General features: G+C 35.1%; 1 protein-coding gene across 1 annotated transcript; it reads right to left on the bottom strand.

Moving 5' to 3' along the window:
• Positions 1-1,287: 1,287 nt before the first annotated feature.
• Positions 1,288-5,380, bottom strand: LOC130745621 (protein HIGH CHLOROPHYLL FLUORESCENCE PHENOTYPE 173, chloroplastic-like). The gene is made up of 9 exons (XM_057597973.1): positions 5,272-5,380; positions 5,057-5,161; positions 4,153-4,233; positions 3,420-3,509; positions 3,248-3,313; positions 2,037-2,093; positions 1,810-1,887; positions 1,674-1,721; positions 1,288-1,586 (listed from the first exon to the last, which is right to left on the bottom strand). The coding sequence occupies exons 3-9, from the start codon at positions 4,207-4,209 to the stop codon at positions 1,515-1,517; spliced, it is 468 nt and encodes a 155-aa protein (XP_057453956.1). The 5' UTR covers positions 4,210-4,233; positions 5,057-5,161; positions 5,272-5,380; the 3' UTR covers positions 1,288-1,514.
• Positions 5,381-17,178: the final 11,798 nt, after the last annotated feature.

The raw sequence follows: 17,178 nt of genomic DNA, 5'->3' as shown, positions 1-17,178 counted from the left end.
TTGGCTCTATCTCTAGCCAATGTGGGACTTCTAACACACCCTCTCACGTCCAGGGTTGAACAGACTGGAACGTGAGATAAAAAATGGGTGACCCAAATATGGGAGGTCTCCACAACAAATGGATCTATGATAGGCTCCGATACCATATTAGAAATTAGGAGGCCTATATTCAACCACAAAAGCTAGCTCAAGAGTTGAGGTTTACACTACCCTTATAAAGCTTATCTTGGCTCTATCTATAAGGTCATTGCTAAACAGCTTCATGTGCAGCATATTCCTGCTACCGATCAGCTGGCTGATGCCCTTACCAAGCCTCTCCGTACAGTTTTGTTTCAAGATTTGAGAGCCAAACTGACCGTGACTGATCTTCCCGGTTCAGTTTGTGGGGTGAGTATTAGAGATAATAGTTGATTTAGTTAATTAGTAGTTAATATTGGTTTTTATATTATTATTAATTGTGTAATAACCCAGCCTATGTGGTGGCTAGGGTTATGTTATTAGTTGTTTAGTATCCCAGCCTATGTGGCGGCTAGGGTTACTTGCTTGTTGTGTAAGTTTGTGTTCTGTGGTCTCTATATATAGAGAGCCGCATAACCTTCTATCATTAAGAAAATAATACAGCGTTAGTTTTCTCTCTTGCTTCTATTGTATTACGGTTTATCATATATGTCAAGTATATTTGTCTTCCTCTCATCCATTCTTAATCAATGTGAGACTCCAACTAATACTTAAACTTTTTCAAACATTCTTCTCCTCAAACAGTAAGTCACCGATATTCACTCTCATTGTATCACAATGAGTCGTTACCATGTCACACCAACCATTAACTTCAATATCACTTGTTAGAGAGACGAGGAAGCCCAAAACAAGAGAACTTACATTAATGGACTAACACTAACACTAAAAACCACCAAGAGAATCAAACCGCACAGCCAAAGTCCCGAACCCTTAAGGCATTGGGTATGTGGGTGATAACTCTTGTATTGTCTTCCTCTCATCCACTCTTAATCAATGAAAGACTCCCAATTCAGAGTTGAATTCTTTTCTCAACATGAACATGGGTGGAAAGCAAAGCCTAAATTAATCATAGTTGAAATGCAAGCGTACAGAAGTTTTTTTTTATGAAATAAACAAACTCACACAAGAATGGGGGATTGAACAGTGTTTATAAAAGTTAAATTTTATGGAGAAACAATTTTGGGATATTTAGGTTGTGACTAAACATATTTACGCCTTCACTTATTCATTGAAGAGGGTAAAATGTGCATATCCATATTGCATAATGAATTTTAACTATTGAAATCTGTTTCTGTATTATTTCAGTTTTTGAGGAAGGAATATATAAATCTATATACTTTCTGAAATCGTGGATTTTGGGTTGCACGTGAATATATACAGGTAAAATAGTTACATTCCACTTGAAGCAGCAAAGTAGAAGTAGAACAAAGAAGGATTAAGGAAGCGATTATATGAAATCTCACAACTGGGAAGCATGTTGTCTCGACGAGGGATGATCATGTATTCTTCTCTAACACAGAAAGTGCTGGTGTCAAGTAGTTATTTGCTTTGTCAGGCAAGTGTGCAACCTAAGCAAACGCAAAATTGAGAAGAGTTCAGTGAATGGTTTCATCTTTTTCCTACACAAAGAATGTTATCAATTATAGTTTCCATACCAGCTCATAAAGCTCCCTCCCTTCCTCAGCAACATACTCGTAACATACCTAGACAAGGTTGAGAAGGTTTAGTTTTTCTTTTTTATCTTTTTTTGCTTAAATAGTTCAATCTTATAACCATGCAGGGTTTACTCACATCAAAGCTTTTGTTTCTTGCAGTTGAATCATGTAGTGCCTTCACACATATATCAGCCACATCAGCACAGCTGATGCCCTATAAATAAATCATACAATTTGGCATTTGTCAGAACAGATCAATTATTCCAATAATGAAAAATTGTTTGCACTTTGCAGGTAATTGAAATAAGTTAGAATGGAAAAGCCTCAAAAAAGAAACGTAGTAAATAATAATACACTACTAACCTGAGATATTCGATTTCCTTGATCAAATATTAGAGCGCGCTGCCCACCAGGTTCTTCCTGTTAGAAAACTTGCAAGTTAGTTGATAATTGAAGAATGCTAAATTATATTTCCACACCATGAACAGAAAGAAGAGGCCAACTCACTTCAATATAACATTCACATTACTAGAGGTTTTAATCGTTTAAAATTATCATAAAATCTTGCAGTTTAAACTTTAAATATTTCTATATGTTGAGATCCCAAATCAAGTAGAGATATGAGTCATATGACAACAATAAAGCAGCTTAGGCTTGGGCAATCACTACTTTTAGGTTTTTCCAATTCGAAATTCTAGTCTATCCTAAATTTGCAAATTAACTTGGCTCCGTGGCTTTCACATTGCAATTGAAAAAAAAAAAGTCCTATTATCTGTCAAGATTTTTTATATATCTGAATGCTTGAGATTAGCACTCAGACATTTGAATTTCTAATACATCAATACAAACTGAATCCCTTAATTTTAGGGATTAGATGAGATAATTACACTTGATTCCTGATTAACACAATCGATACAATATCTGGAGTCTGGACAAACAAGTAAATCTCAACACTCCCCCTCAAATCGGTGCAAATATGTCATATGCATCAAGCTTGTCACAACTATATGCTGTCTTTGGACCTCAGAGTGACTTGGTAAGAATATCTGCTAGTTGATCATTAGAATTTACAAAAGGTGTAGTAGTTTTCCAGATAGAACATTTTCTCAAACAAAATGGCAGTCAACCTATGTTTATGTCACTCATGAAAGACAAGATTAGAGGCAAATGTAAGTCTATTTGTTTATCACAAATAAGACTTGCTCTTATTTTACCGAACTAATTCATAGACAAGTTGTTTCAATCATTATGAGTTCACAAGTAGTAAGGGTCAAGGCATTGTATTTGTGTTCGATTTAGCAACAACATCTTCCAAGCTGCTAAGATCCCACATCGACTACAGATATGGCCAAAATAGTTTTATTAAAGCTTTGGCAATCCTAACCTTAGACTCTTACAAGGGACTGAACGTGAGAGGTTTTTTTTTCATGTTTTTGGTAGAACTTATGTATGAAGAGTTTTGAATGGATATACAAACAGGTTATAAATCAGAGCACTAATTATTGATAAAATTTTATCAATCGTAAGCACATTCAAGTACATGTTCTACCTACACGCTACAATAGGAACTTTACCTCCAATGGACCTGGACGAACTATTGTGTACCCAAGGCCAGATCTTCTTAAGGAATCTTCGCCTGCCTGGAGAATTCAGCATTGACATAATCAGACATATAAAAAAGGGCAAAAAAGAACTGAAATCAACTGTCAGTAAACTCGGAAAAACTAAACAAAGAACAGAACAGACCTGCTTGGCTTTAAGAACCTGCTCCCGCCTGGAAGGCTCAATCCCTTGTCCTGAACATGAAACTAAGACAAAATCGGTTTCTTGCCCGGTCTGCAGCATATTCACATGTAAAATTTACATTAGGATGATAAGTATAATCAACATTAACAGAGAATTTATGTCATCTACACGCCTTGTTAAAAACAGCCTTCTTTTCTGTTCTTTTCTATTTTCACATTGTTGTAATCTGGCAGAACAAGACCTAAAAACTAGCAATGAAAGAATTTACACCATACAAGTACTTTTCATACTTCCAAAAAAGCAGTACAACTAAGGATAGCATTCTTGGAATAATTAATTTGAAAATGATAATGATGACAATAGTTTCTCTCAAGAAGAAAACTTGGTAAGAACCATAACTTGTAAAAAAAAGGCAACTTGGTAGGTACTATAAAGCTCCCACCATGATGGGGTCCATGGAAGGGTTAGACCTAACATATCCACACTTGTAAAAAGATGAAGACTAAAGATTTTTTCAAAAAATAAACAAGTGTTATCATTTAAGTACATACTATTGTTGGCATAATTGCACTAAATTATCTCAAGAAGAAATAATTTGTTACAACTAATTTATTCTCCTCATTCATCTCAATATCTGACACTGTAATCTACATTGAACTACTGATTTTACAGCACAAATACACGATGCTGTAGTTGATGCCACCTTAAGAGGAAACTGCATAAAAGCACTTACAGGCAAAGCTTTTATATATTCCAATATAAGCTTAAAGCTTCTCAAATCCTGTTTCATAGTTGCATTTGCATCAACGGACCTCTGAAACAAGAATGAATATAGATTCAGCACTTAGCAATTGTAAACTAGTTTCAACAAAACATGAAACTTATGCAGAGAAAAGAGGGGGAAAAGTTATGTACAAAAACAAAACAAAGCAATGAAACGGGGACTTCGTAAGTTATTGCACATGTTTAGAATTACATAAGGTATTTAACAGGAAAGAAAGATAATACTCATTAAAAAAATTATAGGATAATTAGGTAATGACCTCGCTTTTGGTTGGAAGCTAAGCAGGAACCTGTTATCAAGTCCGAAAATTAAGGTCTATGTTAGGGAGAATAAATGACATAACTGTTAGGGATTGGAATCCCAAGTCTGTTAGTAAATGACATAACTGTCGACCAGGCAGTTAGAGGAGGTATTTGTAATGAGCAAAGGGGGAGAAGGAGAGTTAGTTAGATAGTTACAAATTGTTAGTTACTAAACAGAGGAGGGAAGAAAAGTGCCCTCCTGAAAGAACATTTCTATCCTGCATTCTTTTTGTCTCTAAACCCTTCCGCTTACAATTCAGCTTTTTGGAGTTTCTAAATTCCTTCTAAGGTTTAGGCTGTCACTGGGACAACAACCTTCTATAACAAGAGTTTAGAAACAGCAGCTGCCTTTTCCCTACAGTGAGTTCTCTGGGAGCTTTGGATTTCAGCAAGCTCATCCGGGTAGTTTTGCCCCTCACCCGTTATCCATATTTTTGAATAAGAAAAGACGACAAGTTGCCGTGGATTAATATTTACAAGGTCCGAAAACACAAAGCTACATTTAACTGTTTAAGGAAAAGAATTGGAAGCAATAAGGTAGTGAACATAACCTGTTTTCTAGGCTCAAAGCGTATTGTCAATGTGTGTACAAGAAAAGGGTCTAAAACTGGATCATCTGGGTTCACAGGGCGGAATGATGAAAATGGTACTCTAACCTGTCATAGTAATACAGATAGGGAACATGAAAGCTATAACTTGATTTGTCATCAGTGTTGACAAAAAATAAATTTCAGAGAAGGTTAGTCAAAAAGAAAATTACTCTTACCCTACAAAATCCCACTTTTGTACTAAATCTTGTAAAATACAATTTACTCTGACTTGGATCCCCAGAAGCACCAGCTTCGAGAATTAATACATAAGATCTACCATTGCCGCCAACAATAATAATAATAATAATAATAATAATAATAATAATAATAATAATAATAATAATGATAACATGTGTGTGCAGATATGGGTCGGTTGGGTACTATAGTACCCATACCCGCACCCATACCCTCTATTTTTTGCGGGTAATTATCTATACTCAACCTCATACCCATTTAGCGGTTTTTTACCCTACCCATAGTGGATATTTTTTGCGGTACCCTATGATTTTGAGACCCATTGTCATCCATAGATTTAGATTTTGGTAAAGATGGATAGCTTCCTATAATGACATTGAATTGTCTAAAGGTGGAGAGCTTCGAGTTGCTACCCACGTGAGTATGGAGACGGGTACATGTAATTTTTAAAAACGCGGGTATGGAGATGGTACTATAGTACCTACCCATTGTCATCCCTACTTAGTTGGAATAAACACAATAATGTTATACTTTATGATATATCTTACACAATCCTGATTTGTGCTACTATCACATTAATTTTTTTTTAAGATTAATATGTTGATAATTCCTTATATCTATGATTTGTGTTATCGTCTTCATATTTACAACGAATGTGAAACGAGTTCCTCTTGGTCTCAATCGGGCTTAGAAGAGAAGTCTTTATGTCTACTTTACTCATCAATTCTGACTTTTCTATTTCATTCGTTGTTTAATATATTTTTAATAATCAAAGTATTAATTAATGTATCAAATACAATAGACATATTTCCCGTGCAACGCGCGGGTAAAAAACACTAGTATTCATTTTAATTTATTTTGTGTGTTTTTATGATTTTTGTGTTATTTTTTAAAATATATTTTTGTATTAATATATAATTTTTATATTAGATTTTTTTTATAGATGTGTTTTTTTTTGTTTGGTCGTAGCATGATAATGAATTTAGTGTGTCTGTGGTGTCTTGTCTCCCCTGAGACGACATAACACACACTTTTAACTTGTCTTGTTTTACAACGCTTGTTGTATGTGTGTTGCATATATGTATGTATATATATATATATATATATATATATATATATATATGCAGGATTTTATCTGTTTTTTTTTTACCTTGGTTGATGTTGGTAGTGCACGTATCCTCATGTCTTTTTTCTACACTATTCGGGAGGATCCAAATAATATGTTTCGTCACATTGAGTTTTTTATTGTGACATGTTGCTGCATTGTGTCCATATTTGGTGACGACAAATACCTCATATGCGTCCAACCTCCAGGGAGCTTCCTCCTCGGCATGTGCTCGACGTCCTCCAGATGTGGTGAAGTTCAATTTTGATACAATATGCGTCCATATTTTTGTTTTGAATTAATATTTTCTTGAAATTTGTGATACAATATTTTCATGTAGGTTGAAACTTTCTGTTGTTCTTGTCATTCCACAACAACAACTTCTCCTCCAAAAGGTTGGTTGAAACTGTGCTTATTAGTAAATATTATAATATCTCCGAGTATTCAGTCTACAACTTCAAAATAATGCTTGTGAGTAATGGGTTCTTCGTCCTTTAATCTTAATTGTTGTTAATGCTCTTCAAATAAAAGTTCTCTCTGTTCTCTCCAAATAAAAGTTCTCAATTTGAGTCATTTAGGGGAAGCTGTCTAATGACATGTTGTTGCTCTGCAATAAAGTTGTTATTTTTGCAAATACGAAAATTTTTATTTGCTCCTTAGTAAGTTTTAAATCTACAACATTATAAATGATAGTGTAATAAAACTATTGCATTATAAATAATGTTGTTTTTATATAATCTTTGTTTTAAATGCACTCATCTATACGTTACATAGTAAGTTTCTATCTTGCAAAATAAAACACCATTATAAGAATTTTTTTTTAAATGACATTGTTTAATTTTTATTGGATCATTTTTCTTTTTTTATTTTACACTCATAAAAATATGATTTTTTTATTTGGTCTATGATTATTAAATGATATTAATGCAAAATATGGAACCCTGTTTTTTTTTTTTTTGAAATATATGTAAATTTTGCACATGTTATATGGAGTTATGGATATGAAAAGTTTTTTATCTCATGAATTTAATTCCTTTTCTTTTATGATTAGACACTTTGAAGTGAGATTTAAATTCATTCTTGAAGGTTACAAATTTCTTAATTTCTATTTAAATCCTAAAGGTTTTCTTATAGAACTCTTAAAATATTACAAAGAACCCCTGTGGAGACTGGTTAAGTTTTCTTGTCTTCTATGAAATTTTACTTTTGTTAAGTTTTAAAATGAGATTATTTTTTTAAATTGTTAACTTTATTTTATTATTTTACACTCGTCAGAATATAATGCGTTTTTAGATATTAATTAAATTTATGTAAATGTTACACATGCTTTATGAAGTTGGGGAGGGAAAAATATTTTGCCTCATGGATTTAGTTCTTTGTTTTTAATGATGTATTGACATTTAAAATTCATTCTTGAAATTTACAATTTCTATCTAACTCCTAATATGTTTTTTAATTAAGGTTACAAAGAACGTTCAAGATGAAAACTAACGAACGATCATGATTGGTCTCCTATAAAATAATCTACACAATTACAAAAATATCAACGGTAAAAAATATATTCATGAATCCTGGTTAATTGAAGGACAATTCAAATAATTTAACTTGAATGTCATTATTCCTTCAATTTTTTTAAAAAATTAAGGATTTGATTTCAATAGGAAGATAAACAAATATTAAGTACACTCACCAAATAGTGTTGATAGATAAAAGGAATAAGAAGGCATAACAAAATCAAAATTTTTAAAAATAATGTAAAATTTGTGACCACATTCATAGTGTAAGTGACACCTAAAAATGCCATAAGTTGAATTAAACTTAATGTATTAGAAGAGAAGAACCTCGGTGAAGATGACAACACCACATAAAATTGTTAAATAAAATAAAGATGTCGCATTGGTCGACCAATTCGACAATGAAACAATAAAAAGTACAAAAAATGCAAGAAACTTACATTTTTTCAAGATAGTACATTGGAAGAATGAAAACAATAGCGGCAAAACCTGCAAGAAAAAAAATGTAAACGAAATCAGTTAAATGTAAGAGGATAACAAAGACTCCATGGTACTGCATTAGAAGAAAAGACAATCATTTGGTTGATTAGGTTGATAATAAAATAATGGAAAAAAAGAAAGAAAATTACATTAACTAAAGATTAAATTATCAAAACATGCATCAATGCCGAAAGTGAAATAAAATGGGTAACTTTCACCGATTGAATTAGCGAGAATAACATATATATTACGAATAAACGTTGAATCTTACCGCAGTGAAAAATGAAGAATGAGAAGAATGAATGGAGAAAGAAGACGGGTTGAGAAAGAACAAATGTGAAGAAGAAATGATGTTGAAATCATAATAAATAATTCAAAAGAGAGAGAGAAAAGGAAAAGAAAAATGGGGTTCTTACCGGATGGACTATGATGTTGAAAAACATCAACCCTAAAAATGAAAATTGATGAAGAAGAAGTGACTGATGAAGAAGAAGAGACTAAGAAGGAATTTTTTCTAACTTGATGGAAGATTTTCTTGTGCAAGGACGGTGTTATTGAAGAATCTAGATTAGTGAGATTTCTTGCATACAAATTGTAACACCCCGATTTCGGTGGCGTCACTTTAGTAACCAAAAGAAAATAAAAGCGGAAAAACGTGAATAATTTTTTTCGATATTTGTTTTCAGTAATTAAAGACTCGTCGGGTTTAAAGATGCATCGACGAAAAATAAACTAGACTAATATACAATATATACACTCCCCACAGTAACCAGTAAGCCACGTCACGAGTAACCTCCAATGACGGGAAAGTAGTGCCTGACGGCAAATATGTACAACACAAAATATAAGGTCAGTATCCTGATATACAGTCCTCCAACAAGAAAGTAGGTCAGCTCAAAACAGCCCGAAGACCTCCTAATCCGACCAACTCCTTGTGACTCCCGTCAAGAGAACCACACAAAAAGTTATAGGTCGGGGACCTACCCTGCCCCAAAATGAGAAAAACTGAAGATCAGAGCCACGACGCTACTCCTACCCTAATCCCGACTAGAGGAGTACTACACACCACTCCCAGCTACTCGTCACCATGATCGTCATCTGAATCTGAATCCAAGACGATCACGTCGATGACGGCATCGGTCCTCGCAGCGGGTTCCACGGGTACTGTACCCGAACCCAAGACAGCAGCAGCCGCGACGGTGGGTGAGCTAGACTCAGACGAAGCACCTCCTACAGGCAACTCCTCTGAAGGGTCCTCCTCGTCCTCAGATGAAGGTGGCGGTACCACAACTCCAGGGCCACAATGCACGCCTGGTGGTAGGTTGAAGCTAACCGTGTGGCGTCTCAAGACTCCTTGCGTCAGGTTCCCCATTCGGTCCACGTGGTCCTCCATTATTCGCCCCGTATAAATGGCTCGGTGACCTGCGGGGTCGACCACCCAAGAGCCCGGGGTGTCTGTATCAAGCAACTCAAATCTGGTCCCCCCCGTAGGGACGACCATCTCGAACCAGTCGGACATCGACATCATCTGACAAAAAGGGCATACATAGCCCCCCATACACAGGTAGCACGCGCAAGGGTCAACTCAAAGAATTACATAATAGTACATCCAATAGGCAAAAATTAAGTAGTAGCCACATAGGCTTAATTACGAATGTCAACATTATAAATTGCAAAACCTGTCAAATAGAAATATATATAACATTTGCTGGCAAATAACATATCTCAAAACATTAACAGGCAACAATAACAAACAGCAACTATAATCAGCATGAATGGTGCATGAAATGCATATGCAAAGGAACAAGATGCATTCGGAGGGATGGGCACCAACGAGTCAGCCCTAACACCAGCCACGGTGGGACCATTTCTGCTCGGGTGTCTCTTATACCAAACAAAGTGTAGTCAGATCAGCAGTAAACCCGCAGGTCTGCCATTTCGGTCTGCTACCAAGAATCACCGCAGTGTTCTTACATGGAAATCCGGGTCTTATGACCATTTTTGGAATCCAACGAGGTCCGGCATCCCACCGTGTATTAACCTCAATGAGTGCATGACTGCAAGTGGTTAGCCAAACAACGTCTCCGACCTCACTCGTCACGTTGTCACGTGTTCTAGCTAACTAATTGTCTCTAAAAAGAATACCCTAAGGTAAATGTCGATTCTGCGACAAAAGACAATTAATTATAAAAAGTAACTCATGATGATTTCTCGAATCATCCGACTCATCTCCATCCGATGGTCAAAATCTGCTCAGCGAGCGAAAAGTACCAATGTACTTGGAAACTTCCCGTTTCCCGGCTTATCTTTCAGATAGCCCAAACAACAAATCAGCTCATCGAGCGAAAGAGTATCAACATACCCGAAAACTTATTAATTTCTCGGCTTATCCTTTAGATAGCCCAAACAACAAATCAGCTCATCGAGCGAAAGAGTATTAACATACTCGGAAACTCATTAGTTTCCCCAAAACTTGGACTCGGCGACACTTCTCATTTTCCAAAAACTAATATTCATGTCTTAAGCTCTTAATTGAATTTGTAATCATTAATTAAAGGTTTAGAGGTTGTTTAATGTCTTATGAATTTTCCTCGTAAAATAATTTTCATTCAGTTTTATCTCAAGTCTTATAAGTTTCAAAAGATCCCATGATCCCAAATAATTCCCAGAGAAGGTCTCGATCCATCAAAACAATATCAAGGGTCCGAACCTCGGTCCGTCCCGTCAAACTTCCTCAAAATCTCACAATAAAGTCTGGCATAACAGCCCGTTATCCTCACTCTGCCGAATAACAGATATATGTGTACTTGCATATTCAAAACAGTACAATCCAACAGTCATGGCACATATATCAACACATTGAGGAATAACCATTTAGCACTTAGCATATAGGGCAAATATCACACATCCTAGATTAACCAGGTATCATTTAGCATGTGAATCAACCTCAACAACAATCAAGCAATAAAAGATTATCAATTGTCAGTCGTAGCCTCAGAAAACGTTTTTCCCAATCAAACACAATCAAGTGCATAAACAATAAATCAAGTCGAAATCGTCGACACCTAATTCATTATCTAGTATTCAGTGAGAAGCCCTCACCTGTTGGTTTTCTAGGGTGTTCTTCCAAGTTTCCTTCACAATCCTCCTCTTGAACTTCACAAAGTTCTTCAAACGAACCTTAGAACAATTCACAGAAATCAAGCACAATGAGTCAGAAACTCAGCAAACAATACGCACTAGGGTTACACGCAACATTACAAACTCCGAAGTACGACAATCTAACGCGTTAAGACAAGTTTTCGAAAAAACAAAATTTCCTCCCCCCTTGATGGAGCTCTCGGCCACTTTCCATAAATAGGTGAGTCGATTTTTCTTCGATCAAACTTGGTTCCTAGGTTATCATTAGCCGTAACTAAGACGGTTCTAAGCTCAGAAAAATTTTCGGATCAAAAACTGTCGCAGGGGTATTTTGGTCATTATTTTCAGCTCAGAATTTCAAAACTGGATTTTCGAAAAACAAATTGGATGGGTACGTCAACAACGACGTTTATGACGACTAATCCTACTAGCGCTAAGCTAAGTCGTGAATTTTCAGCTTAAAGAACGAAACTTTACCCAGAAATGGGTTTTTCCAACAGAAATGGATCCCGGTGGCATTTCGTTGACATTCGGCAAAATATAATCCGCTAAACACGCTCAGGAGCATGCAGGGAATATGTTTAGACACTAAAATCATCTTATTTGGGCAGTTTTACAAAAAGCTCAAAACTTTGAGCACAGAAAGACATAGAAGAAGTCGACAGAAACGACGATCAGAAGTGAGATATGAGATTCCTACCTCGAGGTCTTCGATTAGCAACGAACTGTGCGGCAAACGGGCAAGAATCGGCGAAAATCACTTCCTCCCTCCTTCCTTGGCTAGCTCGTGGGTTTGAGAAAGAAAATGGTGGGTTTTTTTGAAAATTTTTCATTTTCCCGCTATTTATAGGTTTTGGAAAATTTGGAAAAATGATAATTTCGCGATTCCGATTTTTCCTGCGTATTCCTTGGAATTTAATCAAACGATCAAAAGTCGGTGTAAATCAGTTTTACCCGAAAACTACTTTTTGCAGTTGACGTCGGATGAGAAAACTTTGTTCTGAAGAAAGATTAGAAATAACGAGAGAAATAGGCGAACGCGGGTGGAATCTTCATTTGAAGCTCCGAATAGAAAAAGTCTTCATCGTCCGTAGATTTTAGGGTTTCTGAACTATCAGGGTTTCGGTTTCGGCAAACTTCTAAGTATTGGAATTTGGCGTTCGTACATTCCAGGGTTTCGTATCGAAACTCTTGTTTAGAGACGATCAAGAGAAGTTCTAACATTTCTCTGAAGATTTTTGGAATTAATTTCCGTCGTGTCTAAAAACGTAAATTAGTTATTTACTAGTGTTTTCGACCTAGGTTTAAGCGAATACTAATCGTGTTATAACTTTTATCGACCTTAATACAATCCTTAGTTTTTTCCTGAACTTTCTCCTTCACAAATTTGTTCCATTTAATATACACTTGTTCAGGTTTTCTTTCACGTTACATTAAATTAATCGTGAAAAGGAATTTTATTCGATTTATTCCAAACTTAAAAACTTGGGTCTCACACAAATAGAAGCTTTGGAGATCAAGATGAGAAATATTAAAAGAATTTGAAAGGGGAATGAAAAGACGTTTCATATATGTGAGAAATAGGAAGAGACTATTGCTGGTTTTTGTAACACAATCAAGAGTTACAAAACAACCAAGAATGTGAAAATGTTGCTTAAAGGGTTTTGTAAAAAAATGCACGGTTAGGATTAGAAGAAATCAACGGTAAAGATTGATTTCGTAACTAATTATTCACAAATTTACATATATGCCCACAAAAAAATTCACTCATGTGCATTGATTTTTTGAGTTACTATTTGACCCTCAAAGTTGCAAAAGCTTCTCTTTTATATAGATTATAGATTATAGATAGATAGATTATAGATTATAGATTATAGATAGATATGTTATAGATTATAGATTATAGATAGATTTTCTTTTCAAAAAAAAAAATACATTTTAAATTGTAAGGACAATCAAGATCAAAACTAATCAACGATCATGATTGATTTCCTAGAAGTTATTCTACGAAATTACATGAAGACTCATGGTAAAATATTCATTCATGAGTCATAGTCTATTGCATGACTATTTTACCCTTCTTGTTGCCAAACTTCTCTTTTATATAATATATAGTTATAGATATTGATAAATAGATGCATGGGAGAAAGATGAAAGACTAACAAAGATTTTTTGCTTCTTCTTCAGTCTGAGAGGAGCCTGGACAAAGGATTACCGACTCCGCGAGGTCTTTTCGATCTATTCATGACCTTTCTCTACATGAGTCCTTGCTTTCTCGATCAACTAACTTCGTGCTGAAGAAAGACGGGTCCTTGAGATTCTTGTTCATGAAAAAGTGAGATGAAATCAAAGAAAAAAACAGAGGAAATCAAGATGAAAAATCAATATCAAACTGGTAAACTAAGCTAATCATTGAAAAAGACATTATAAGTACCTGCAAAATGACTCAAAGTTTGAGCATTTGAAAAAATCAAAGCAAATACCTCAACATACACTATGTGAAGTACACATTCTAAAAGAGCTTGATGAATAATTTATATAGTTATAGAGGAAAAGGTTAGTGGTGTGTTTTTCTTTTGTTTGAGTGAAATAATATTTAATGTGCCCTATGAAATTCCATAACATATAATATTTAAGTAATTATAAATCCATTTAAATTAATTGCAAGGCGAATAGTAAATGGATATAAGATAATATTGATGGAAGAGGAAAAGGTTAGTGTTTTTTTAGTGAAATCATAATATTTAACCCATTCAATAAATCAAAACTAATGATGTTTTCCCTATGGAATTAATTTTCTTTTAAGTTTTCTTTTTCCTCTTGTAACCAAAAAATTCTTCAACTTCCCTTCTAAAGGATTATTAATATTAATTAAGATTGAATTAATAATTTAATAAATGAAAACTAAGTATGTTTGCCCTATGGAATTCCATAACTAATAACATCCCATAGTAATAAGTTCATTTAAAATTGTAAGGACGGTCAAGATCAAAACTAATCAACGGTCATGATTGATTTCTTAGAAATTATTCTACAAAATTACATAAAGACCCATGATAAAATATTTATTCAAGAGTCATAGTCTATTGCATGATTATTTTACCCTCCTTGTTGCCAAACTTTGCTTTTATATAATATATAGATATAGATATAGATATAGAAAGATAGATAGATAGATAGATAGATATAGATAGATATAGATATAGATAACTAATATTAAAATAATTTATAGTTATAATTATAATTATTATTAACAATTAGTAAATAATATAAACAAATTATTATTAACAATCTATTATTGTCATTAATGTAAAGGTAGTCAATTTCAATTATTATTATTTTTTAATAATTCACCTCAAGTTTTAATGAATAATTAACATTGAAATAATTTTATTATTTAATTTTAAATAAGAGAAATTGGAAAGTTTTAAATTTTAATATTTACTTTTAAATATGAGAAATTGAAAAGTTTAACGATTAATAATTTATATATAATGAATAATATAGTGGATTTAGTTTTTATTTTAGTTTTCAATTTTTTTATTTAATGCTTTTAATACAAAATAAATTTATTATTTCTTTATGTGTTTAATGCTATTTTTTCAAGTATGCTTTACATATGTATATAGATAGGTAGATAGATAGATAGATAGAATTTTTTTTATTTTAAAGGTATTTTATCTAAGTTATTTATTAATACATATTATTTTATTATTAATTTTAATTTTTAATATTTTTCAAATGCAAAGCTCATGTCGATTTTAAGTTTATGAATGTTGTTATTTAATATAAGTAGTTGAATAATTTTTTATAATACAATATTTTTTAGTTTTTAATATATTCAATGTTTATTTGTTTGTTTTTAATGTATTTAATATATTATGAGAGCTTTTATGACAGTTTTTTATGCATTTTGTGACAGTTCAAGTCTCAAGATTAACATGAACAAGTCCAAAGCCATAATTTCAAAGGGCGTCAGTATAGAAGTGAGGACAGAGATCTCTAGAATTGCTCCTATCCCTTTTGTGAGGGACTTGGGAAAATACTTGGGGTTTCCACTCAAAGGGGGTGCATGAGGAGCAAAGATTTTGATTTTCTTCTTGAGAATATTCAACGTAAGTTGGGTACTTGGAGGAGGAGTATGCTTAACCTAGCAGGGAGGATTTGTTTGGCAAAATCAGTAATTGCGGCCATCCCGACATACACAATGCAGGTCTTTTATCTCCCTCGTAATGTTACTAACCGTATTAATCAAATGATGCGGTCCTTTATATGGGCGGGCAACGAGGGAAGGAGGGGATGGCACCTTGTTAGCTGGGAGAAAATGTTGAAATCCAAGGAACATGGTGGGCTGGCGCTTCGAGACACAAACCTAGCAAACACGACATTACTTGGAAAAGCAATATAGAGCCTTATTCATAAGCCTCATAAGCTATGGGTATAGGTCATGAAACACAAATATTTAAGTTCTAACTCTGTTTTGCAGGTTCAACCTAAGAGATCAGATTCTCCTGTGTGGAAAGGGATACTCAAAGCCCGTGACCATCTCAATTTGGGGTGCCAATTCAGATTGGGGGAGGGGTCTACATCTCTGTGGTATGAAAAATGGAGCGGAGTGGGGAGCGTGGCGAACCAGATTCCTTATGTAGACATCCACGATGTAAACTTGACACTACGGGATATAATCAGCGATGGTCGATGGAATTTAGAGAAGTTGTATACAGCCATACCAGCGGATTTGCTTCCTCAGCTGCAGCACATAGATCCCCATCTGGTTATCAATCGCCAGGACATGTGGGTGTGGGGAAGCAGCGACAGTGGGTGCTACTCTGTCAAGGATGGATACACTTGGCTCGTGGATCAATTGCAGCAGGACAATCAGCAAGAGGATTGGCGTTGGCTCTGGCGCTTAAAGATCCCGGAGAAGGTGCGAATTTTCATATGGCTGGTGTTGCATAATTCAATACAAACGAATCGGTATCGCTTTAACTGTAATATGGCAGCGACCCCTAGTTGTTCTCGTTGCTCTGCATCAGATGAAGACGCAATCCACTGCCTGAGGGATTGCCCTCATTCAAGAGAGATTTGGATGCGCGCTGGAGCCTTGTCTTGGCCAGGATTTCTACAGCATGGATGTGGGTCTTGGGTTAAGCGTCAAATACAAGGAAGGCATGGAACTCAGTTTGTGGCTTGTCTGTGGGGTTGCTGGAAGTGGCGGAACAATATGATTTTTGAAGAGGCTCTGTGGTCCAGCGGCGAGGCTTGGCCTCGGGTGTGCTAGGATCACGATGAAATCAAGAAGGGGATGAACGATGATGATGGAAATTGGATGCTGAGAAAGTGGCTGCCACCACCGGAAGGATCGATTAGCCTCTGTGTCGACGGAAGCTTTAATCACGCTGGCAGGTTTATGGGTTCTGGTGGACTAGTTCGTGATCATCAGGGGCAGTGGGTCAGCGGTTTCCATAGTTATCTTGCAGGTGGCAGTGTTCTGCTATCGGAAGCAAGGGCGCTGAAACTTGGCTTGCAACTAGTGTGGGATCGCAGATTCAGGGAGGTATATTGCAGTGTGGATTGCAGCGAACTGATTCGGACGCTGGAGGATGAAGACAACCACAAATTCTTCCCCATTCTAAGCGACATCCGAG

The sequence above is a fragment of the Lotus japonicus genome, chromosome 3 (assembly GCF_012489685.1).
Source record: "Lotus japonicus ecotype B-129 chromosome 3, LjGifu_v1.2".
In the NCBI taxonomy this organism is placed as follows: Eukaryota; Viridiplantae; Streptophyta; class Magnoliopsida; order Fabales; family Fabaceae; genus Lotus; species Lotus japonicus.
Note: the sequence above shows the minus strand (reverse complement) of the source record. Positions and strands in the feature narration are given on the sequence as shown.

Excerpts from the sequence above, each read along its gene's own strand:
- LOC130745621 (XM_057597973.1), bottom strand. The coding sequence starts at position 4,209 with ATGAAACAGGATTTGAGAAGCTTTAAGCTTATATTGGAATATATAAAA. Across the intron at positions 3,510-4,152 it reads AATATATAAAAGCTTTGCCT|ACCGGGCAAGAAACCGATTT; the intron begins GTAAGTGCTTTT and ends AATATGCTGCAG. Across the intron at positions 1,587-1,673 it reads GGAGGGAGCTTTATGAGCTG|GTTGCACACTTGCCTGACAA; the intron begins GTATGGAAACTA and ends GCGTTTGCTTAG.